Source organism: Lycorma delicatula, chromosome 4, assembly GCF_047948215.1.
Source record: "Lycorma delicatula isolate Av1 chromosome 4, ASM4794821v1, whole genome shotgun sequence".
Lineage (NCBI taxonomy): Eukaryota > Metazoa > Arthropoda > Insecta > Hemiptera > Fulgoridae > Lycorma > Lycorma delicatula.
Genome location: NC_134458.1, coordinates 60,999,322 through 61,019,294, shown reverse-complemented (window position 1 = coordinate 61,019,294; position 19,973 = coordinate 60,999,322). Strand labels below are relative to the sequence as shown.

Sequence of the window (19,973 nt, the reverse complement as noted above, 5' to 3'; positions counted from 1 at the left end):
AAGTAATTACTTTTTAATATAAGTTAAAAATGGTTGATCCATTAAAATACGCACTTTGAAGAGTATAAAATGCAGTGAAAACTCAGTTAAATGCTACTTCAATCAATAAAAATGAATCATAAGGTTATGTAAGTACTTCATACTTTTTTATCTTCAAGATATCAATTCCTTAGGTAGATGTTACACGTGTTTACAACCCATAAAATTCTATTTAAAAAAAAAGTTCACTGTCTTGCTAGGACCAAAATACATAAAAGAAAACAAAAAAACATTACTTTACAATAAACACATTTAATTTTGTATAAAAATGATTCCATTACATTGTTTATTTTCAAATTTTACTCTAGTACAGTCCATAACTCGTTACTTCGTTTAATTACATCATTATTTACAGGTCCAATAAGTGATCTTCCACATCGAAGTTGTTTGTCACAATGAAGGTATTCAGAAGCAACACGTAATAGATCAGCTGACGTTACAGCCATTAACGCTAATCTATGTTTCTCTAATGTTTCTTCATCCAGTCCGTGAAGAAAATACTGAATCCCTTTTTCACCAGGAGGTACAGGGACATCGACCATTTGAAATGTTGACAATTTAGCTTCTTCCACATCTTGCTCAGTAATTTTCCTTTTTATTAGCCAATCGAAACACTCATCAAACACATTAAAAGACTTCTGCGGGTTTGGATCACGATATGAATAGAAAGACAACACACCGCCTGAAGATATTTTTAACCCTGCACCATATGCTCCTCCTTTTTCTCGAATTTCTGGAAGACAGTATTTCATAGTTACTAGTCTCGTTAACACTCGTAAAGCTGCATAATCCTCATGAGAATAAGGTACAGTCAAAAGGGATTTTGAAGCATAACTTACTTGTGCTGGTATAATATGATGAATTCCTCGTCTTTCAATACCCTTGCTTTCACCATCTTTTTCACTATCGGAAATTATCATTTCGGTTTCTTTGTTTGCTCCACCTAATGACTGACAGAACAGACTTAAATGATTTATAATTTCATCTTTATTCTCATCTGGCAAATTTAAAGCCACTTTAATTACTTGTTTATTGGAAAATAAAGAAGCAATATCTTTCACAATTTCTATAGATTTTTCAATTTCTGAAGGCTGTGAAATCATTTTTAATTTCTTTACAAAAGTCATTCCTCCACAAACTTCTTTTCTGGTCGATGCTGAACTGACTAAGCTGGCAGACGAGACCATCGCATATAAATGTCCATTATGTGCTACACTATTTAAATAGCTGGTCGCTAATGTAGATACTAAAGTTTGGAATCTTTCTTTATTATTGAAGACAGAACCATCTGCATTACTGAACACATCTGACCACAACTGAAACATCTTTTTGGCATTACGACTTAAACAATGTGACGACATTGAAATCCCTTCATTATATTCATCAATTTCTTTCAAAGATTCAGAATTATGGTATGAGAAATTTAATCCTCTGGTTGCAAGTTGAATTTCTTGATCAAATTTTCTGAAGTCAAGTTCAGGTGTTCCCATTTTGCTAGCGACATAACAAAATAACGGCAACAGTTTTTTTGACTCTGATGACAATTGATCAACATCTAAAGTACCATAGAAATACGCCACACCATTAGTCGGTTGAACACTAACTTGAACAGGAATATCAGAAAAATATACTTTTTTTATTTCAATTTTTTCGACATCTTTTCTTAAATCTAAAACTTTAATTGTTGGTAAACAAGCACCATCATCAGCCTTTTCTTGCTCTTTTCTCAGCAACAAACCTTCCTCATATATCATTTTAATTTCACTTTCTGGCATGTTATTCAGTCTGGTACGCAACAGGTTTTCTTCTAACAAAAGCAACTTTCCATCATAATTTTCAGCCGGAGACATAGATAATGTTAAACGATGTGGATTATCTCTCAAGTACTTCACTACACAATCCTGGAGGAAATTATGGTTATCCTTAAGTTTTTCCTTGAACTCTGAGACACGCTTATTAACACTTAAAAATTCAATGATATCAGCATCATGCATCCATGGTGTAGTAATACTAAAAAGTACACTTAAACCAAAATCTGAAGTTTGATGTTTAATTCCCAATTCAATATTATGAAGAATTCCATCTACATTTTTCTTATCAAAACCTTTTGAGATAACATCATTAATAGTTTTATTATAAGTATCTATAAACCAATCAAAATCTTTAGGATTAATACCTTGAAGCCCAGCAGAAAAGAATGTTGTCCTTGCCGAGTTCGTATACCCAGTTACAGGACTAAATCCAGCTGCAATATTTGGTTCCACCAATGACTTATAAAAAGGAGAATTTGGTCCACTAACAAGAAGTTCTGATAAAATATTCATATTAAAATTTTCATTTACATTCTCAATGTCAGAACAAAGGTGACCAATGGCAATAGAAGACTGTTTTTCTTGTTCAGTCATGTTATCAAATCTGCATTCAATATGTTTCTGTTTACATGAAGACCAACGTGGTTCTGATGGAACTTGCGTTTCATTCCAGTATCTGTTCTCAATTTTACCATAACTTGCAAGATATTGATCATTAATAAATTTAAGTGTGTCTTTTAACGGAAAATTTCCATAAGAATAGAACTTAGCATTACTGGGGTGGTAATGATTTCGATGAAATTCTTTTAAAGCTTCATAAGTAAGTTTTGGTATTTCAAGCGGATCACCACCACTTACAACAGAATAAGTATGACTAGGTAACATGTTGTTAAACAAACTTTCATAAAAAATATTTTGATTATCTGAGAACACACCTTTCATTTCGTTAAAGACAACTCCTTTGAATACAATAGGGGTGTTAGGATCATCAACAACTGTATGCTCTAGTCTCCATCCTTCTTGAGAAAAATCTGTCTTTCGCAGAAGAGGTCTTAATGTTGCATCTAAGTATACAGACATTAAATTCATATAATCACGATGATTTTGGGTAGAGAATGGATAAATAGTATAATCAGGTCCTGTCATGGCATTCATGAAAGTTGCCATAGAACGACTTAACATTTTGAAATAGGGATCTCGACAAGGATACTTCTCACTTCCACATGTGCATAAATGTTCTAATATATGAGGTACACCTGTGGAATCCAACGGTGTTGTTCTAAGACCAATTGAAAAGGCATTGTTTGTATCATCTGATGATAGGTGAAGGTATTCTGCACCAGTATTAATATGCCTTAGTTGTATGGCAGTGACATAAAATTCTGGTAAATGACTTTTTCTGGTAACAGTAAATCCCTCTATTTCTAATCCCTCTTTAAATAATGATTCTTCTTTCATGGATCTGCCGACAGCAGGATTTAATTTTGTACCAGTCAAACATTTATAATTGACCAAATATCTGTACTTATCCACAAAATTTTTTCTAGTAAAAATTTTTGTAGCCCTTTTAAAGGAAAACATTGTGATGCCAATGAATCAATTTTATTAAGTATTTCACCTGAAAAAAAAAAAAAATAGCTTATGACTGTTATAAAATATTTACAAGTGGTGAAGAATCAAAGATAGCAATGACCTCCCCATCTGATTTTGAGTAAATGGGCAAAAAATAACTGCTAAGAATAATATATGCATCTCTCAACAGGTCAGAAAATTCCTTATCTTCAGTGTAACAAGAGGTTAAAAATAACAATATCTTATAAACCATATTCAATTTCACAACACTATTCAGAGTGCTATGTCTAAAATATTAACTATATTTGTTTCAGATAATTTATTGCATAATAATTACCACCTTGATTCTCACTTGACTAACTACAAAGTATAATTTTATAGGATCTCTATCTTATTAAGATAAAGATCTGAAAACAATAAAAATAAATTTTAATCAAAAGGAAAAGATAATTTTAGAAGTCATTCAGGAGAATAATTTTAGAAATATACCTCAAGAGTTTTCAGTAGATGATGTTTTCAATAATATCTGTAATCCTAACCTCAATCATAAATTTAAAAAAAAAAAATGATTTGATGTCTATTATTATTATTATTATTATTACAGAGTGGTGGAGGGCCAAAATTTCTTAATAATACCAGGAAAGTCAAGTTTTAATTTAAGTATGTGTGGAGGTAACTCAACCAACTCCAGAGAATTTAAAAGTTCAATAAGAAAATCAGGAGAATTATCTTCATTTAAATTGGTATCAATGAATTTGTAGATAATCTTCTCACAATTAGTTTCAAAACTAGTAAATAAAAATTTATCTTGCACAATTACTCTGTTTCAAAACCAGTTAATAAAAATCGATTCATCCTTTTTTTTTTCAAGTATTGCCTTTTGACAGGTTTCAATGTTTTCAAAAATATCCTGAATAAATGGATTAAAATTTTGAACTATATTCTGCTCAGTGAAGTAGGTTAAATCTATATTTTCATATACACAGTCTCTCACTGACAGCAGAAATTCAGAAAATTGTATTTGTTTACAAAATTAGATATTATTATCCTCATAAACGTGAGATGTAGGAAAACATAAGCCAAACTTCAATCTCATCAGCTGTTTGCCTCTTGCAAAGGTTGATAGGCTCTGATGAAAATCTCTACATAATATTGTGTATATTCCTCCTGTTATCTGATTACATAGTACACATCCTGTAGAGAAGTCAAGAGCTACTAGGGAATTCTTGTGGGCTATTATAAATTCATCCTGCACTATTGGTGAACATTTTGAATTACACCTATCCCATCACAGAATTTTTTGTTGTTACACAACATGCCTATAGATTTGTAGAATTATAATATAATGCATACTGGTAATGCAATTTTTTTTAGAATCAATTTTTCAGAGGTGCAGGCTTATTAAAAATGTTTTAGTGATACCTCATAGCGCATGTAAAAAGAGCAAAGTTGCATAATTTTGGTTAACAGTTGAAAGTGTAGTCTTTTATAGTATTGCTCCCTGGTTAAAACTGGCTCATGTTTTTATATAATCATTAAGCTCAATAATACAGTATGAGGTTTCACAAGAAATTCTATATTTTCAATATGATTACTTACTGGTGGCAGATCAATTGTTTAGTTAGGTCCTTTCAGTCTTACTTACGACTCTGTAAGATGTGTTTTGTTTTGAGTTCATTAAACAGTACACTGATGGGAATGTCAATCGTGGCATTCGCATCAGTGGTATCCTGACAGAGGTGGACTGGAATATGTCAAAAGCCAAAGTTTTGAAGATGAGCTGGTACAGCCCATAAGGGCTAGGAACAGAGGGTGTCTTCCCTTATGGGGTTCAGGATGGTGGCAGAACAAAATTGGACAGTAATTTTGTTTGATAAAGTTTTTTTTGATAGACATTGGTTAGATCATCTTTTTATTTGTTTAAATAAATTTTTTGGGCTGGAAATTTTGTTTATTCACAAAATGACCGAAAGATCTAATAGGGATGGGATCTAAAAAATACAGACTCACTGAGGCAATCGTCCCAATGCTAATCATTTTGTAGCAAGCCAGGGCATCACAAGCTACTAAGAATGTTTTATATATATATATATATATATATATAAAACCATTAACTGTTTTTAACAGGCTGAAAGATGTTGGTCACTGAACACTAAGTAATAACATTTGTAAATAAAAACAGTTGGAATAAACTCTAAAAACTGAACGAGTTGTAACCCTTCACAGAAACACCTTTTATTCTTTTAGTCCAGTGTTTACCATTATATGTATAATATGAGGAAATTTGAAAGTAGTAAAGTCTTCTTGCAAACAGATCTTTGCTAGACAAATAAAAAAATCCAGAAACAGTCGTTTTAGGAGGTTCTGAACTTTTTCTTTAATGCTCCCTGAATAAAAATAAACTCTCTCCATTTTCAAGATGTGACAGATAAATGCACTATTGCAGGATTTCATGTACGTCAAAAGAGAGTAATTTCCAGAGAGATTCTGCTATTCTTACATATCTAATGGTTTAATATCTTAAGATTGTCATTTTTATAAAGCAAAAAACATGTGTGGTCAGAGCCCTTATTAATATATTTGTAGATATATTTAATGGCATTAACTGATTACATTATTCAACATTAATATGAGCACTGAAGCAGTAGGAAAGTATGGTAAAATTCATTGGTGATCTACAAGTATAGTTTCATGAATTTTTATTAATTTTATTTAAAGACCACCATCTTTTTCAGATCTTCTGCAAAAAGCAGATAACTATTTTCTTTTCTGCAATGATTTCTTTTAGTAACTGTTTTGGGTAATTTTATGAACAATGCCCATCTATCATGCAAGGGATTTATGGTTTGAAGATCTGTAGACTGTAAACCATGTGTTTGACTAAAATTTTGCATACCAAAGGATCTGATAATGGATAGGTATTTCTGAACTAATCATTACTAGTTTAGAATATACTTTTTTTCTGGCTGAATTTTAGTGTCTAACCACTCTAAAAGATGACAAAGAAGAGGTGGCAACCCTTTTATCTGCCGTTTCACAGAGTACATACTGCATTTAAGAATGCCAAAAATCTTATCTTTAATTAGATCTAATAACTTTTAGCTTCAAATAAAAAACAGGAGCAATTGTATGTTGCCTACCTAGGGTAGTTTGATTTTTAAACAGATTTTTGGTTATCTCTGTCCAACTAGGGTTGCACATAAATGTAATAAAAAGGTCTTGCCAACAGCACTTCTGAACATAACATACAGCATTTTGTGCTTTTTCGTATATAAGTATAACTAGGACAATTCACAAATGTAGCTGAGAAAATAACCTTTTACTATGTCTCAGAAGATTTTTGTCAGATAGATGTAACTATCTTATGTTTGATTAAATTGAATGTACTTTAGTTTTTTTTCAAACTATTTTGGCATAAATATCAACAATTTATTGATTCATAAGATTTCTGTAATGAAGAATCTGCCTAAAGGCGTCATTGGTAAAAAGTAATCTTCAAAAAAAAAAAGGAATATAGTTGTACAATGCAATGTACTGAAACTATCATTTTGAAATAAAACCCACATTGGTTACACACACAACTATCTCAGCAAATTTTTATAACTATTTTTAATAGATTATTAATAGCAGAACTATGCATGAATAAAATATATTACAAATACTATTTAGATTAAGTGATAATTCAATTTGAATAATTATTGACATTAAATATATGCAAATTTTGAAATAAGTATAACTGTATTACTGATATTAAATATGAAGTGTTAAATGATTATCATTTATCAATAAATTAATTGGAATATCAGTTGCAGAAGATAACTGAAATCCCAATATTATGGCATTCTAAGGTAGTTGAAGTAATAGCTTATGCCTACACTGTTGCAATGAACATTAAAGTTACAATTGAATCGCAGATGGAATATTTTATGAACTAAGCTTTATACAAATTTATAACTTTATTTAAGCAAATATTAAGCTAATCATTTTACTATTCATTGTTAGAAATTGTTTTATAAAGAACAAATAACCAATATCTGCTTTTCAAAACAATAATTATTAAAATGAAAAAAAATACTGTTAACTTTATTTACCCACTAACTTTTTTTTTTATCAACAATGTTCAAAACACCAGATCACAACCATTTTGGCAACGAGTTTCATAACCTGTAAAAATAACAAAAATGTAATCCTTATAACCTAAAAATTAAAACAAACAAATTTACTGAATAAAGCTGTATAAATTGTTAACTCACTAAATCAATAACCTGCTAGTTTCAAGTTTTGTAACAATATTTGTCAAACTCTTTTAAATGTATCTTCCAGATATCTCAATCATTCAGTGTTATATTTCTTATGAAGATATATCACTCCATTCTACAACTACTACTTGTAGTTATTGAATGTGAATAATACAAATTCATTATTAAACTAAATATATTTTAATAAGTAATCTAATTAGTTAATGAAGGACTCACTTTTGAGAGCATTTTTGCATGTACTATTACTAATACATTGTTAGTCATTAATTAGATAATTGTCAGATGCAATTCTTTTTTCTTATTAAAGGAGTAATTTATACTTTCTCAAATATTAATATATACTTTCCATCATGGTCTGAAAGTGATTAATTTTTCTTTGATAATGGTAATACACTATTACATCAAATTTGCGAACTATCAGTCAAGGAGAATGAGACAGTTTAACTATGGTTGCCAAAACTAATGATATTGTAATAGCCTTTTCAGAGAAAAATCAATCACTTTCAAAATTGTGATACAAAGTACACACTTACACTTGACAGCAGATAAATTATTGCTTCCATAAAAAAAATGTATATGTTAAGAATTTAATTAGTGGCAAGTTGTATCAGTAATAATATTAAAACACTCTCAAAGGTGGTTTTTTAATAAATTATAAAGTGGTTTATTAAAATATCTTTTATTCAATTAGTCGAATAATAATATATGTTTGATGAAAATATAAATTAAAAATCCAAGTGAAAATGCATTATTACATAGTGGACATTATTGGGAAAAGCTCAATGTTGCCAAAATTTTTTTGGGGTGACTAACTTCTATACCTAGAGTAACTACCCCCTCCATGTCTACTGTCTTAATAAAAATTGCAATAAAAAATTTTTCCATCATAATTTTACTTTAAAAATGTAATTTATAATGAAGCTGCAAAGTATTACTCATATCTTTTTCAAGTCATGGTTTCAGAGATATCATGTAATCATAAAAAGTAAAAAAATGATTTAAGTTAGTAAACTGAGATTTGCATTTCCATTTAAAAAACTGAAAAATGTTTTTTCAAAATTTGAAACAGATTACGGATTTCATAAGTCGAAATCAGCCAAATTAAGGCCTTCAGAATCAACAGCTCTAAAGATTTTCATTAATGTAAGGTTTATGAAAATAATGGCAGTCTTATTTCTGAGATGTTACTCTTCAATTCAGACACACATATTTAATCAGATAGTAAATTATCATTAGTCAAAGGATGACCAACATAATGAACCAATAACAATGATCTAACAAGTGCAGCTGGTCAGGTTAGGGTCTCTGTTAGGTTTTTTATCTTACTTTTTTCTATCGCACAGACTAATGCAAATTAATTTTTATTATATCTATAAGTAGATAAATCTACTAGAAATATAACAAAGACAAATTCAGTCATGGTGATGGTCAGACAACAATAATAATAATACTGTTTATAAGAATCTGGGGCAAAAACTATACAAATTTCATGTTTGCTGATTATTATTTTGTAAAAAAAAAAAGACGTGGAGACTCAAACCTAAGACTCTCAGTTATGAGGCTAGATAAATAAGCTACTTGAACCACTTTGGACTTTAGATGGAGTTTACTCAAAAAGAAGCCATGTTGGAAGCTCCATTTTGTATTTAAAGTAAGGACTCTCTCCTACCATTAATAAATAAATAGAGCATTAATAAATCCTGTTTTAAGCTGACTGCCTGCCCTTAAACAATTTGAACTGCCTACATCAGCATTAATCATTTGAAGATAGATGTAGTCTAATATTAGTCAGCATTTCTCAACAAAATAACATCTATCTGACAAAGATTGTGTATTAAGATTAAACATTGCTAACATTAACCTTCTTATAATTTCAAAAGAAACTTAGATGCTCATCATTAAAATACAAGAAATGGAAATTATTAGTTTTGCAGAGGTCCATAGAATTGTGTTGTTTGAATGTAAGCAATCTTATACTGAGCCAAAGATCAAAAAGATATTATCAAATGAGAAAAAAAAATGGCTAAATGAGAAACTTACTGTAGTGAAGAATGCCTCTTTCTCTCCTCAATTCTAACTAAGCTAGATAGTCACAGGTTTAGATTAAGTTTAATTTTTACTTATTTTAAGATGGGGTGATTCAATTGGTGTATTACTAAATCTATTAGTGTGTGCTAATAAATTTTTATTATATACTAAATAACAGAAAGAAATCACCAGCAAACATATGCTGAAGCCAGAGAGGAAATCGAATTCAAGTGAAGCTGGCTGCATAAATTGACAGCAAACTGTCATTGTCATATTCATAGTTGGCATCGTGTGATATTCATAGTAAAATATACACAAAATAGACAGCAATAAACACAGTTGCTAAGAGAACTGGAATGTTAGACCTGCATACAAGTGCTTATGACATATTGTTTTATAATAACAATATAAGAAAATATGTACAATTATTACTGGAATACAATGATTTCTGTTATACAAAACAGTTATCAAACTAAATGCAATCTCAATTAATTTAGAAGTAAAATTAATCTAATTACATTTTTAAAAAAAATTAATGTAACAATAATAAGCAGTGATAATATAATGGCAGGTTATAAATCAAGTCCAAATTCAGTCTGAAATCGCTTAGGAAAATTACTTGCTGAATTCCAATACAGTTCAAAAGCTTTTGGTACATTTGGATTTTGTCTAGTTAAATTTATTAAAAAAAAGTTATTGCTTATACTAAAATAAAGCTATACACTACACAAATGTACTAGTACGTATATCATAAATGGGGATATACACGCTAGTACCTTAATAAACCTTCACGTCCTGTTTCAAGTTTTCAGAAAAAAAATTTATGAGGTACAAAATTTAAAAAAAAAAGAAGTTAATTACCTCTACTATAAACAATTCAAGTTAAATTTCTCGTAATCAATAAATAAACCAGAAACGAAGACAATTTTCAACCACACATAACCTACAATTCAACGATCCAATTTTGAAAGTGTATAAACAAGTTCAGTAACTTTAAACAACGACTCAGTTCACAGTTAACCGACACTACTTGATTACGATCTACTAATTAAGCTAAATTATCTTTATGGAAGTATTTATAACTCTTAAGGTCAACAAAACATATATGAACTTTATTACAAGCATGTAGCCGACGCTGGTGAACAAGAATCATAAAACAAATTGTTTAAAATACTGAACGATCGATTACTCTTTTTTAATGAACAATCGATCACTAACCTAGTACGTTTAAGTTACGTACACAGTAGGGACCAGCCTGGAGGGCTGGTGAAGAAAAACAAGGAACATAAAGATAACCTCGACGAAATGAGAAAAACCATTCGTTCTCCTCTCCACCAATGATGCGACGTAACACGCTTCGTTCTTCGTTCCCTGTTAATTTCGTGCATTTAATTCATCTCATCGTTCACGTTCATTGTTGTTTTTCAAATACTAATCACTAATCATAATTGTCAAATTACTGTTTTGTAATAAAAAGGTAAGTAAATACAACTATTCTGAATGTAAAAGATGTTACTCTATTTCAGATTACATTTTGGTTAAATGAATGATACAATTTGTTGTTTTATTACAGTGAAATACATCACTTTGAATGATTAGACAAAGAAAAGGAGGGATTACCTATGTGTACTGCAAGGCTGTAATAAGCTAGGTAGAACAACCAGTAATTTAACTAGACACGTAAGATCTAAACATCCTACTGTGCCACTTCAAAGGTCAATGAAAAGGTATTTCTACTTCACCACCGACTGTTGCAGAAAATAAAAACTTTCCTAGTTCATTAGACTCAATTTTTTTAACTTTTTCATTACAGAAATCTTGAACATCAAACAAATATGCAGGTGAGTCGCAAAATAACATTTAATTTAACCAATCTTATGGTAATATCGATATGTAAAAAATGGTATGTTAAGTACAAAATATCAGCTGATAATACAAATAAATGTTGTTATATACAGTGGCGGCTCGTAGCTAAAATTAGTGGTGGCGCTGCTCCAAAAAATCCTTTTTAGGGTCTTTTCAAGGCCATGGTTAAAGTTTTCTGTAAAATAAAAGAACCGAAAAAATGAATCAAATAGAATAGCTGAAAGCAGGTTAATAATCTAATTTTACACTTTATCACATTCAAGAATATGGTACACGGTTTAACCGAATAAATAATAAAATGTTAATACAGATAATATTTTTTAGTATTATTAGATAATAACTTAATAAAATGGCCACTTAAAAACACTATAGTCAAACGGTGCTTATTTTAAATTTCTATGCACACAGAAACAAATACATAATTCGTTTTTACTAATCACCTTCTCTTTCGCCCTTCCAGCGTGTTTTTGGACAGATTTGGCGATCAAAGAGTCCTTGCTTTCTGCCATCTTCTGATCACAACTGAAAAAACAAATAAACCATTTGTTTATTTGTGGCGATCGAGTAAAGCAAACAAGTTTTGAAATTTTCTGAAAAAAACTATGAAATTGAGGTTCGGGCTGTTACAAGGTACTTAGTTAATAAATTTAATACATATTAAAAATAAATATATTAATATTTGTTAATATATTAAAAGGTTTAACCCCGACGGACATATAAAATGGATTGCATTCCACTTTAGAGGATCATTCCCCTTCGTTTTTGACGGTAAAAATTTACCATCTGCTGAATTTAGACTAAGTCAATATCCATTCAAGATGATGAACGCTCGAGACGCTCAAAAACCACTACGACCGATGAAATCGTCACAAAAATCCATAATTCCGTGTTAAATGATCGTCCGTTTGAAGGTATGTGAGCTTGCTGACATCGCAAACACCTTGATAGACAGTGTTTGGACAGTCGACCAAAATGCATTTGACTGAATGCATCTTGGATGTTTAGACTTATTTAAACGCGATTCCTCTGAGTTTCTTTGACTTTTTTTATAGTAGATGAAAAATGTATTCATCATTACACGCCAGGGCTGGGAGCAGGTGAAAGAGCTCCAAAGAAAGAAAAAAATGGTTCCGTCTGCAGAAAAGGTCACGGCTACGGTTTTTTGAGATTCTCGTAGTGCGGTCTCATAAATTACCCGAAAAAGAGAGGACTATCACCGGGGAGTATTACACTTCACTACTGAACCGATTGAAGGGTGCTATTTGGATTAAATTTCCACATTTGACTAAAAAAATAGTACAAAATAGTACTACAGTAATGCGCCTGCACACACGTTTCAGGTTATTGCTGTAAAATTCCGTAACCTACACTTCAAAGTGCTTCCACATGCGCCGGTTTTATCTCCCAGCGATTACTTCCTCTTCTTAAACCTGAAGAAATGGCTAGCTGGACGAAGATTCACGACAAATGAGAGGTGAAAGCTAAGACAACTATTTTAAGGAGTTGGACAAATCGCATTATACTGAGGGTATTAAAAAGTTACAAAGTCTAAATGTACCGTATTGCAAGGTGACTACGTTGAAATATTGAAAAAAAAAATTCTGAAAAATCTTGTGTTTTACTTGTTAGGCCGAGAAATTTCCGATTGGCCCTTGTATTTCTTTTTTTGTTGTTCTGCGACCAAATCCAGCAATGAACTAGTTGATCATCGGTCCTCTTAAACATAACATAAGTTCGATCTCGGCTTGATGTCAGCAGCACGTCTTCGAACAACCAGTCCAGAAATTTCTCGACCTAAGGTAATTCACAAGTGGTTAATTATTTCCGTAATTTCGGTTCGATAATGAAAACTATGTGTTGCCAGTTTTTAGATACGTCGACATCGTCTTCATGACTGTCGACCGAGATCGTACTCTTTTGGTCTTACCATTTAATTTTCTATTCTTATTTTATGTTAACACTTATAACATCATCAGACAGTTTGTAACCAACAACTTTAGTTAAATCATCTCGTTTAAACCAAAACTCCTCATTACCGTTTTCTTTTGCAATTATAAACATTTAAGAGTGCTGGTCGACGATAGTCTGAACAAATATATTTTCTGTTTTCGGTTACATTCTTATGGTATAATGAAAACAAAAGCAAATAAATAAATAAACGTAAAACGTTTAAAGATATTCGACGTTAAAATATTAATGATCGTTTAATTCATTAAATTCATAACAATAATGCCGATGTAAGGACTAAATATGATATTCTTTTTTGTTGTTTTTATACTACTTTCAAACTTCTTTAAGGAAGAGTTATAAAGTTCGAATTAAGTTATAACATGAAAATTCTTACAAATAAACTATAAATATATAATTCTACAAATATGCAACATTTTACATTTATAATAAGAAAGAATGTGATTTAAATCGAAACCAATTTTTTATAGTAATTTGGTTTCTTTTTCTTCTTTTTTTTGGTTCGTACACAAACCCTACGGATGACTTTTGGTTACACTTGAACCGTTGAAAGTTAACGAAAAATGAAAAAGTAAAGAAATTATGAAACAGAAACTTTGTAATATTCATTTTTGTTAAAATAATGGATATAGTTTTTTTTTTATATTAAAAATGATTATTATTTATTAAATATATTTGAATCGTTTGTATTCCTGAATCTTCTTGACAGTTTTTATAAAAGTCTTATACATCGTCAATATCAAACGGTTTATTCGATGAACAGTTAAAATGATAAGAGGATGAATTTTTCGTTATCGATTCATTTTCTGACAAGAACGAAATTTCACTTCGTTACTATTTTATGTTACTATCGTCTGTAGTAGAAAATACCGCGCGGTTTGTGTTTCATATGCACACATTTATTACGTTTATTTTTATCGGGTTTTTATCACTTCGTTTGTCGGTTTTTTATGGCAGGAATCATTAACTATATTTAGAAAGAAAGGTTACCGTCGTTATTTTCATATTTTTTTTTATCGAAATACAGACTATAAGTCCTAGAGAGTTTTATTTAACCGTACGTTCGATTAGTTATAGGTTAGGAAGCTCTAGTGCTACTGCTACAATTTATTCTATTTGTAAGTTTTATATATTTGTAAGTATTTGTAAGTTTTATATATTTTAAAAATCGAGTGTTATACTTTTATAAATGAGAATAACCAGCTGTAACATTATAATCCCGTGGTTTTATTGTATCTATCTCGAAGACGCAAGAAATATACAGTGTCCACGAAAAAACGAAGAAACTTCTAGGACCGAAACTTATAGAAACCGGTTCTACCGGTGACAATAATGACAAACGTTCATGTAAACATAGGTCTGGGAATGCTTTGTTTTCGAATTACGGCTAGTGAAATATTTCGCCTGGATTTCAGCTCTTCTATTAAAAAGAAATCCTATTGTAATTTTTGGGATCCAAATTAAGAAGTAAAGTTGGCGGTGTCTTATGTAATTTGAGGTGATAAATAAGTTAAAACAGACCCCAAAACTGTAACTCAAGTAGTTTTTAGGATATTCGACGTAAAGCACAAAAATTAGTATCGGAAAACAACTTTTTTTAAGTTTGTAGCACAACAGCGTTTTACTACTAATAAATGCAGAAGATTTAGAACAAAACTTGTAGAAAATTTAATTCTGAAAAAATTAATGTAAATACAGCCAATAAAAAGTTTATAAAAACTTTTAAAGATCGGTTTTTTTTATTGAAGCAAAACAGAGGAAAAATAGATAGAAAATCGTATTGTTCTTTCTACATTCAGACTACATTAAGATCAAAATTTGATAAGCTGAAGATTCAAACGAGAATAAAGCGATAGGTATAAGTATATATACGGTAAGAACGATTGTGCTATTTAGGCAAAATATAATCTGACGGGTTAAACCGGTCGGTAAACAGAATTTAGAGATTGGAAGTCTTCGACCGAAACCGTGCTGTTTTATGAGATAATTATTAGTGAAGAAGTCACCGTTATGTTGTTTGACTATTATTACGATTATAAATTATCCCTTATCATTTATCCTAATGGATTACGACATCGAAGTAATGAATTTTTACTTCATAACTTTACTTATAAAATTCGATTGAAGAGCTCGGAATAGATCTTTTTTTTTAATTTTATATTATGTATCCGTTTATATCTAACATAATTAGAATAAGAATATTCTTCTTAAATTCTCTTTAATGTTTTCAATCTACTTAAAACGCGGCTAAGTAGAATAATCCCTGGTTTATCCAATAATCTAGATAACTTTTTATCGACTTCGATGTAGGCCTGTTAGTAGAAAATATTAAATAAATTGCGTCTCGAATAAAAAGAAATCAGATCTTAGTTATTTAAATGAAAAATATATAAACGGTAACTGTACATTAAACTGTTACATTATAATTTATAATACGTATTAGAGACAGAACTTTCAACCGTTATGCGATAAAACAAATACAATACTAAACGGCAAATATTTCGATATCGCATCCGATTAGCTTTTCAAGATAAATTAGAGTCTAATGCTACTATTACGAAGCAAAAATTACTTGATAAATAGGAATTATTTTTTTCAAAAGGTTTTAAAAGGCGAGAAAACATTTAAGCGCTAGAAATCGTTGATGAATTCGTTTTTCGCCTACTTTTTGGAACGTAGAATTTATAAATACTCAAATGCATCACAGAAATAAATTTCTAAGTTAAGAAGTGAGTTCCCGATTTACTGCAGGAACCCTTTTGTTTTTAAATTCTCACCTACTCTTCTAACAGACTTGTTTAACACGATCTCAGATTTATAAGAAAAAAGAACTTCACCCCGAATATGCGCAATACGATAAAAAATACTGTCGCTCTCACGTTATCCATTTCAGTATATCGATATTTCTTTCTTTTTCCTGTTTAGCCTCCGGGAATTACCGTTCAGGTATTACTTCAGAGGATGGTATGTATGAGTGTAAATGAAGTGCAGTCTTGTACAGTCTCATTTCGGCCATTCCTGAGATGTGTGGTTCATTGAAACCCAACCACCAAAGAACACCGGTATCCACGATCTAGTATTCAAATCCGTTTAAAAGTAACTGCCTTTACTAGGACTTGAACGCTGGAACTCTCGACTTCCAAATCAGCTGATTTGGGAAGACGCGTTCACCACTAGACCAACCCGGTAGGTTTCAGTAAACCGATACTAGCCGATTTTTACCAGCGATAATATTCAATATTTAGTATTTTATTTGAAATCAGATTATCTTTTGAAACGAGATTAATAGATTCGAATAAGTTTCTTATTTAGATTAAAGAGTAATAGCTATGACATAAAATTCTGAGGAGTTATATTATATATTTTTAATTTGCATTTAGTACTGCTTAGATCACGCAGCAGTGTTAAAAACTGAACACAGGATGATGCTCATGCGAAAAAAAATTTGCCGACAGAACCGAAGATTATTTTTTTTAGGTGACTTTCTCTCCTAATTTATTTAAACGAATTAAGGAAATTCATACATTTAAAAATCGTTTAAATAGACTAATTTTTAAAAATTAATTTCTTTAGTTTGTTTTTAATTACAGTTGTTACTAAAACAATAAAACGCATAAATTATAGTTAGTACAGGAAGGCCGAACTAACCGCATCAGTTGTTTAGGAAAAATAGTACTGATTTTGATAAAATTAGTTTAATTTTGTGTATTCCTATCTAAAGAATTTTGTTTTGAATCGTTTTCTTATGCCTTCACTAATTTTTACTCTTCGTTATCACGCATACTATAATCGTAGGTTCATGTCTCTTTTTAACGTTTTTATTACAAAAAGGATATTTTGAAAAATACTTTTAAAAGTGTATTCTTTTAGACTAATTATATTTCGTGATATTTTCTGTTTGTTATTTTTTAATAATACTTGTTATTTAATAAAATTTAATGAGGTTCTACATAAATTTAGTAAAAATCAATAAACGATTTAAGGTATATTTCGCGAGTGAAGAAGCCATGCTTCTTATTCTCAAGATTTTTTTAAATGTTGTATCTTAAATGGTTCATAAGAAGGCAGTCTATCAAACTCGTTTAACGAATCATTAAAGTAGATCTGAAATTATGAGGAATTATTAAATAAATTTAAGTCAATTGCATGATAACGTACACCGGTAGTAATCTTTTCTACTGATATTAAACGAACAAAAATGAACATATTCGCGATTTATATCCTTCGTTTAACCAAGAGGAGGGCATTTTATCGGAAGAGGCGGGAAGCTTTATCGCAGTGGTTATAAGGGATAGTCTCTCCGTTCAAAGTAATTTTGAAAAAAAAATCGTGAAAGCCTATCCTCCTAGTATATAAAAATGATTTATAATTCGAAATACATTCGTTTCTGTTCGTATTAAAGCTTTGTATTAAAAAAAGAAGTTAATAAAAAACTTGAAGTTATATAGTTTTAATAACTAAGTTCTATTTAATTGTTAAAGTTCCATTTAAATGTTAATGCAACAACAGACTAAACCGGCTTGGAAATTCGGAAGAATTTTCAGAAGGCGAATAAATATAAATTAAATATTACATTAAAGAATAATAAATTATACAAATAATTCATATCAGAACTAATTTGGAATTTTTGCCTCCTCATCCAAAAAAAACCACCAGAATTGCTTCACTCTCCCTTAAATAAAAATTGTTTATAATGTACAAAAGATTACACACGTAGATGAATTCTTAAATTGAAAGGAATGAAGGTGCATCAATAGAATTGAAAGTAAAATACAGATTTTTAAATAATATTTCTATAGCCGGTAAAGAAAATAGAGGGGATACAATTTAGTTTATGTAATTTTGACTCTGCCAGCCTGGAAATTGTAACTTTAACTGAGTAGTGTGCACCGGTAGATAATGTTGATATTGTTCGTAATTATCAAAGAAAATCATCCGACCTTGTCGACAAATAGTATAAACGTGTGTTGTGTTTTGAGGAGATGAGATGAGGTTAATATTTTGGTAAAAGAATGCATTTCATTTTTTTAGCCAGATAATTTTCCACCGATACCAATCTAAGTGAGTCTCATTACATGGATCTAAGTAACTATAAATTGATTTTTGAAAACGATCCCGTTAAATATAATAAAATATTTAAAAACTAAATTATATTGAGATTTCTTTTGTGCATTAAGTCGGAGAAGATACTTTGACTTCTAATATTTCACTTTAAATATTGATGATTTTAATTTTCAATAATGAATAGGGAATTAATAATGACGGTAAAGGATTGTTTTGTATAATCTCTGCATAATCTTAGTTGTAGGTAGATCACAAACGTTTTTAAATTTACATTTGTGCAAGATTGCCTACACCTTAGGTTTCAACTTTAACCTAAAAAAAACAAAAATAGATTTATTCTTTTTACCTAAGATTAAGGTTAACCTTAGGTAACTATTTTTTTTTTTTTAAGAGGTGGAGGAACCCCATTTACGGGCGCATAAGCAGTGTCGGGCTCGCTAACAGGTTCCGCCAGTTAAAACCAAGGGCGTATGTATACCTGCGCACTACCGACTAAACCTCCACCCCTGGCTTCCCCCTTCCTGGAACTGCTTGTAAAAAACATTTCATCAGAAGAAGGGGGAACCGCTTACACACACAGTCATAACAATCCAACTATGTCACACACCACACGAACAACTCTACTGGAAGCAACACATACAGCACGTCAAATACATACGCCGACGACAACAACAACGCACAAGAACCTGCAGAAAACAGTACACGCTACTAACATACACAACACCCACGCATTACACACTCACACAGCCGTAAGACAGAAAACTTAAATTGTCACACCACTTACCAGTAGCCACCACAGACTCACGAGCAGAGTGTCTGCGGCCTCATTGCACCCAGGAAACCCCCACACGTACGGGGGGGCCCCTAGGCACTCAGTCAAGAAATCTGTCCACCCCCTCGCCCTCCGGTGCCATTCTCCTCTGCGGGACTCCTCATATAGTGGGAGCTTCCTCATGACCGTCCTCACGAATCTTTCCACAGTCTTTCATTGTGCCTCACCTTGTAATAGGTATCTTCAGGGCGAAACATGTGCTCGCGTCTCAGGTTGCCGAGCATCTCTCTACGCTCTATGGCGAATCGCGGACACAAAAAGAAAACATGTTGAGGGGGTCTTCCACATCGCACTCCGGATTATTTTCACATTGATCGAACATAAATTTATACAAATAACCTTAGGTAACCTTAACCTGACTCCTTTTTTTACTTTAACCTTATCCCTTCACTCTGATGAGTGGAGGGATAGAATTTGAATGAAGACCACGAGCTACCAACAGCTTATAATAACTTACAAAGTTCGTCTTGATTCGCAAATTAAAAGAAATACAAAAATATTCATTTTGGCAGAACCAAAGTCTAGAAATCGTCA

At 31.0% G+C, this 19,973-nt stretch overlaps 1 protein-coding gene across 4 annotated transcripts; it reads right to left on the bottom strand.

Annotated features, from left to right (window-relative positions):
* Window positions 1–271: 271 nt before the first annotated feature.
* LOC142323450 (presequence protease, mitochondrial) lies at window positions 272–11,039 on the bottom strand. Of its 4 annotated transcripts, none has more exons than XM_075363087.1 (3): window positions 10,950–11,039; window positions 7,514–7,586; window positions 272–3,468 (listed from the first exon to the last, which is right to left on the bottom strand). In XM_075363087.1, exon 3 carries the CDS (start codon window positions 3,429–3,431, stop codon window positions 339–341), a length of 3,093 nt encoding a protein of 1,030 aa, XP_075219202.1. In that variant the 5' UTR covers window positions 3,432–3,468; window positions 7,514–7,586; window positions 10,950–11,039; the 3' UTR covers window positions 272–338. The 4 variants fall into 4 exon arrangements, with proteins under 4 accessions (XP_075219202.1, XP_075219201.1, XP_075219200.1 ...); XM_075363086.1 differs by having other exon boundaries at window positions 7,522–7,586; XM_075363085.1 differs by lacking the exon at window positions 10,950–11,039 and adding an exon at window positions 10,571–10,910.
* Window positions 11,040–19,973: the final 8,934 nt, after the last annotated feature.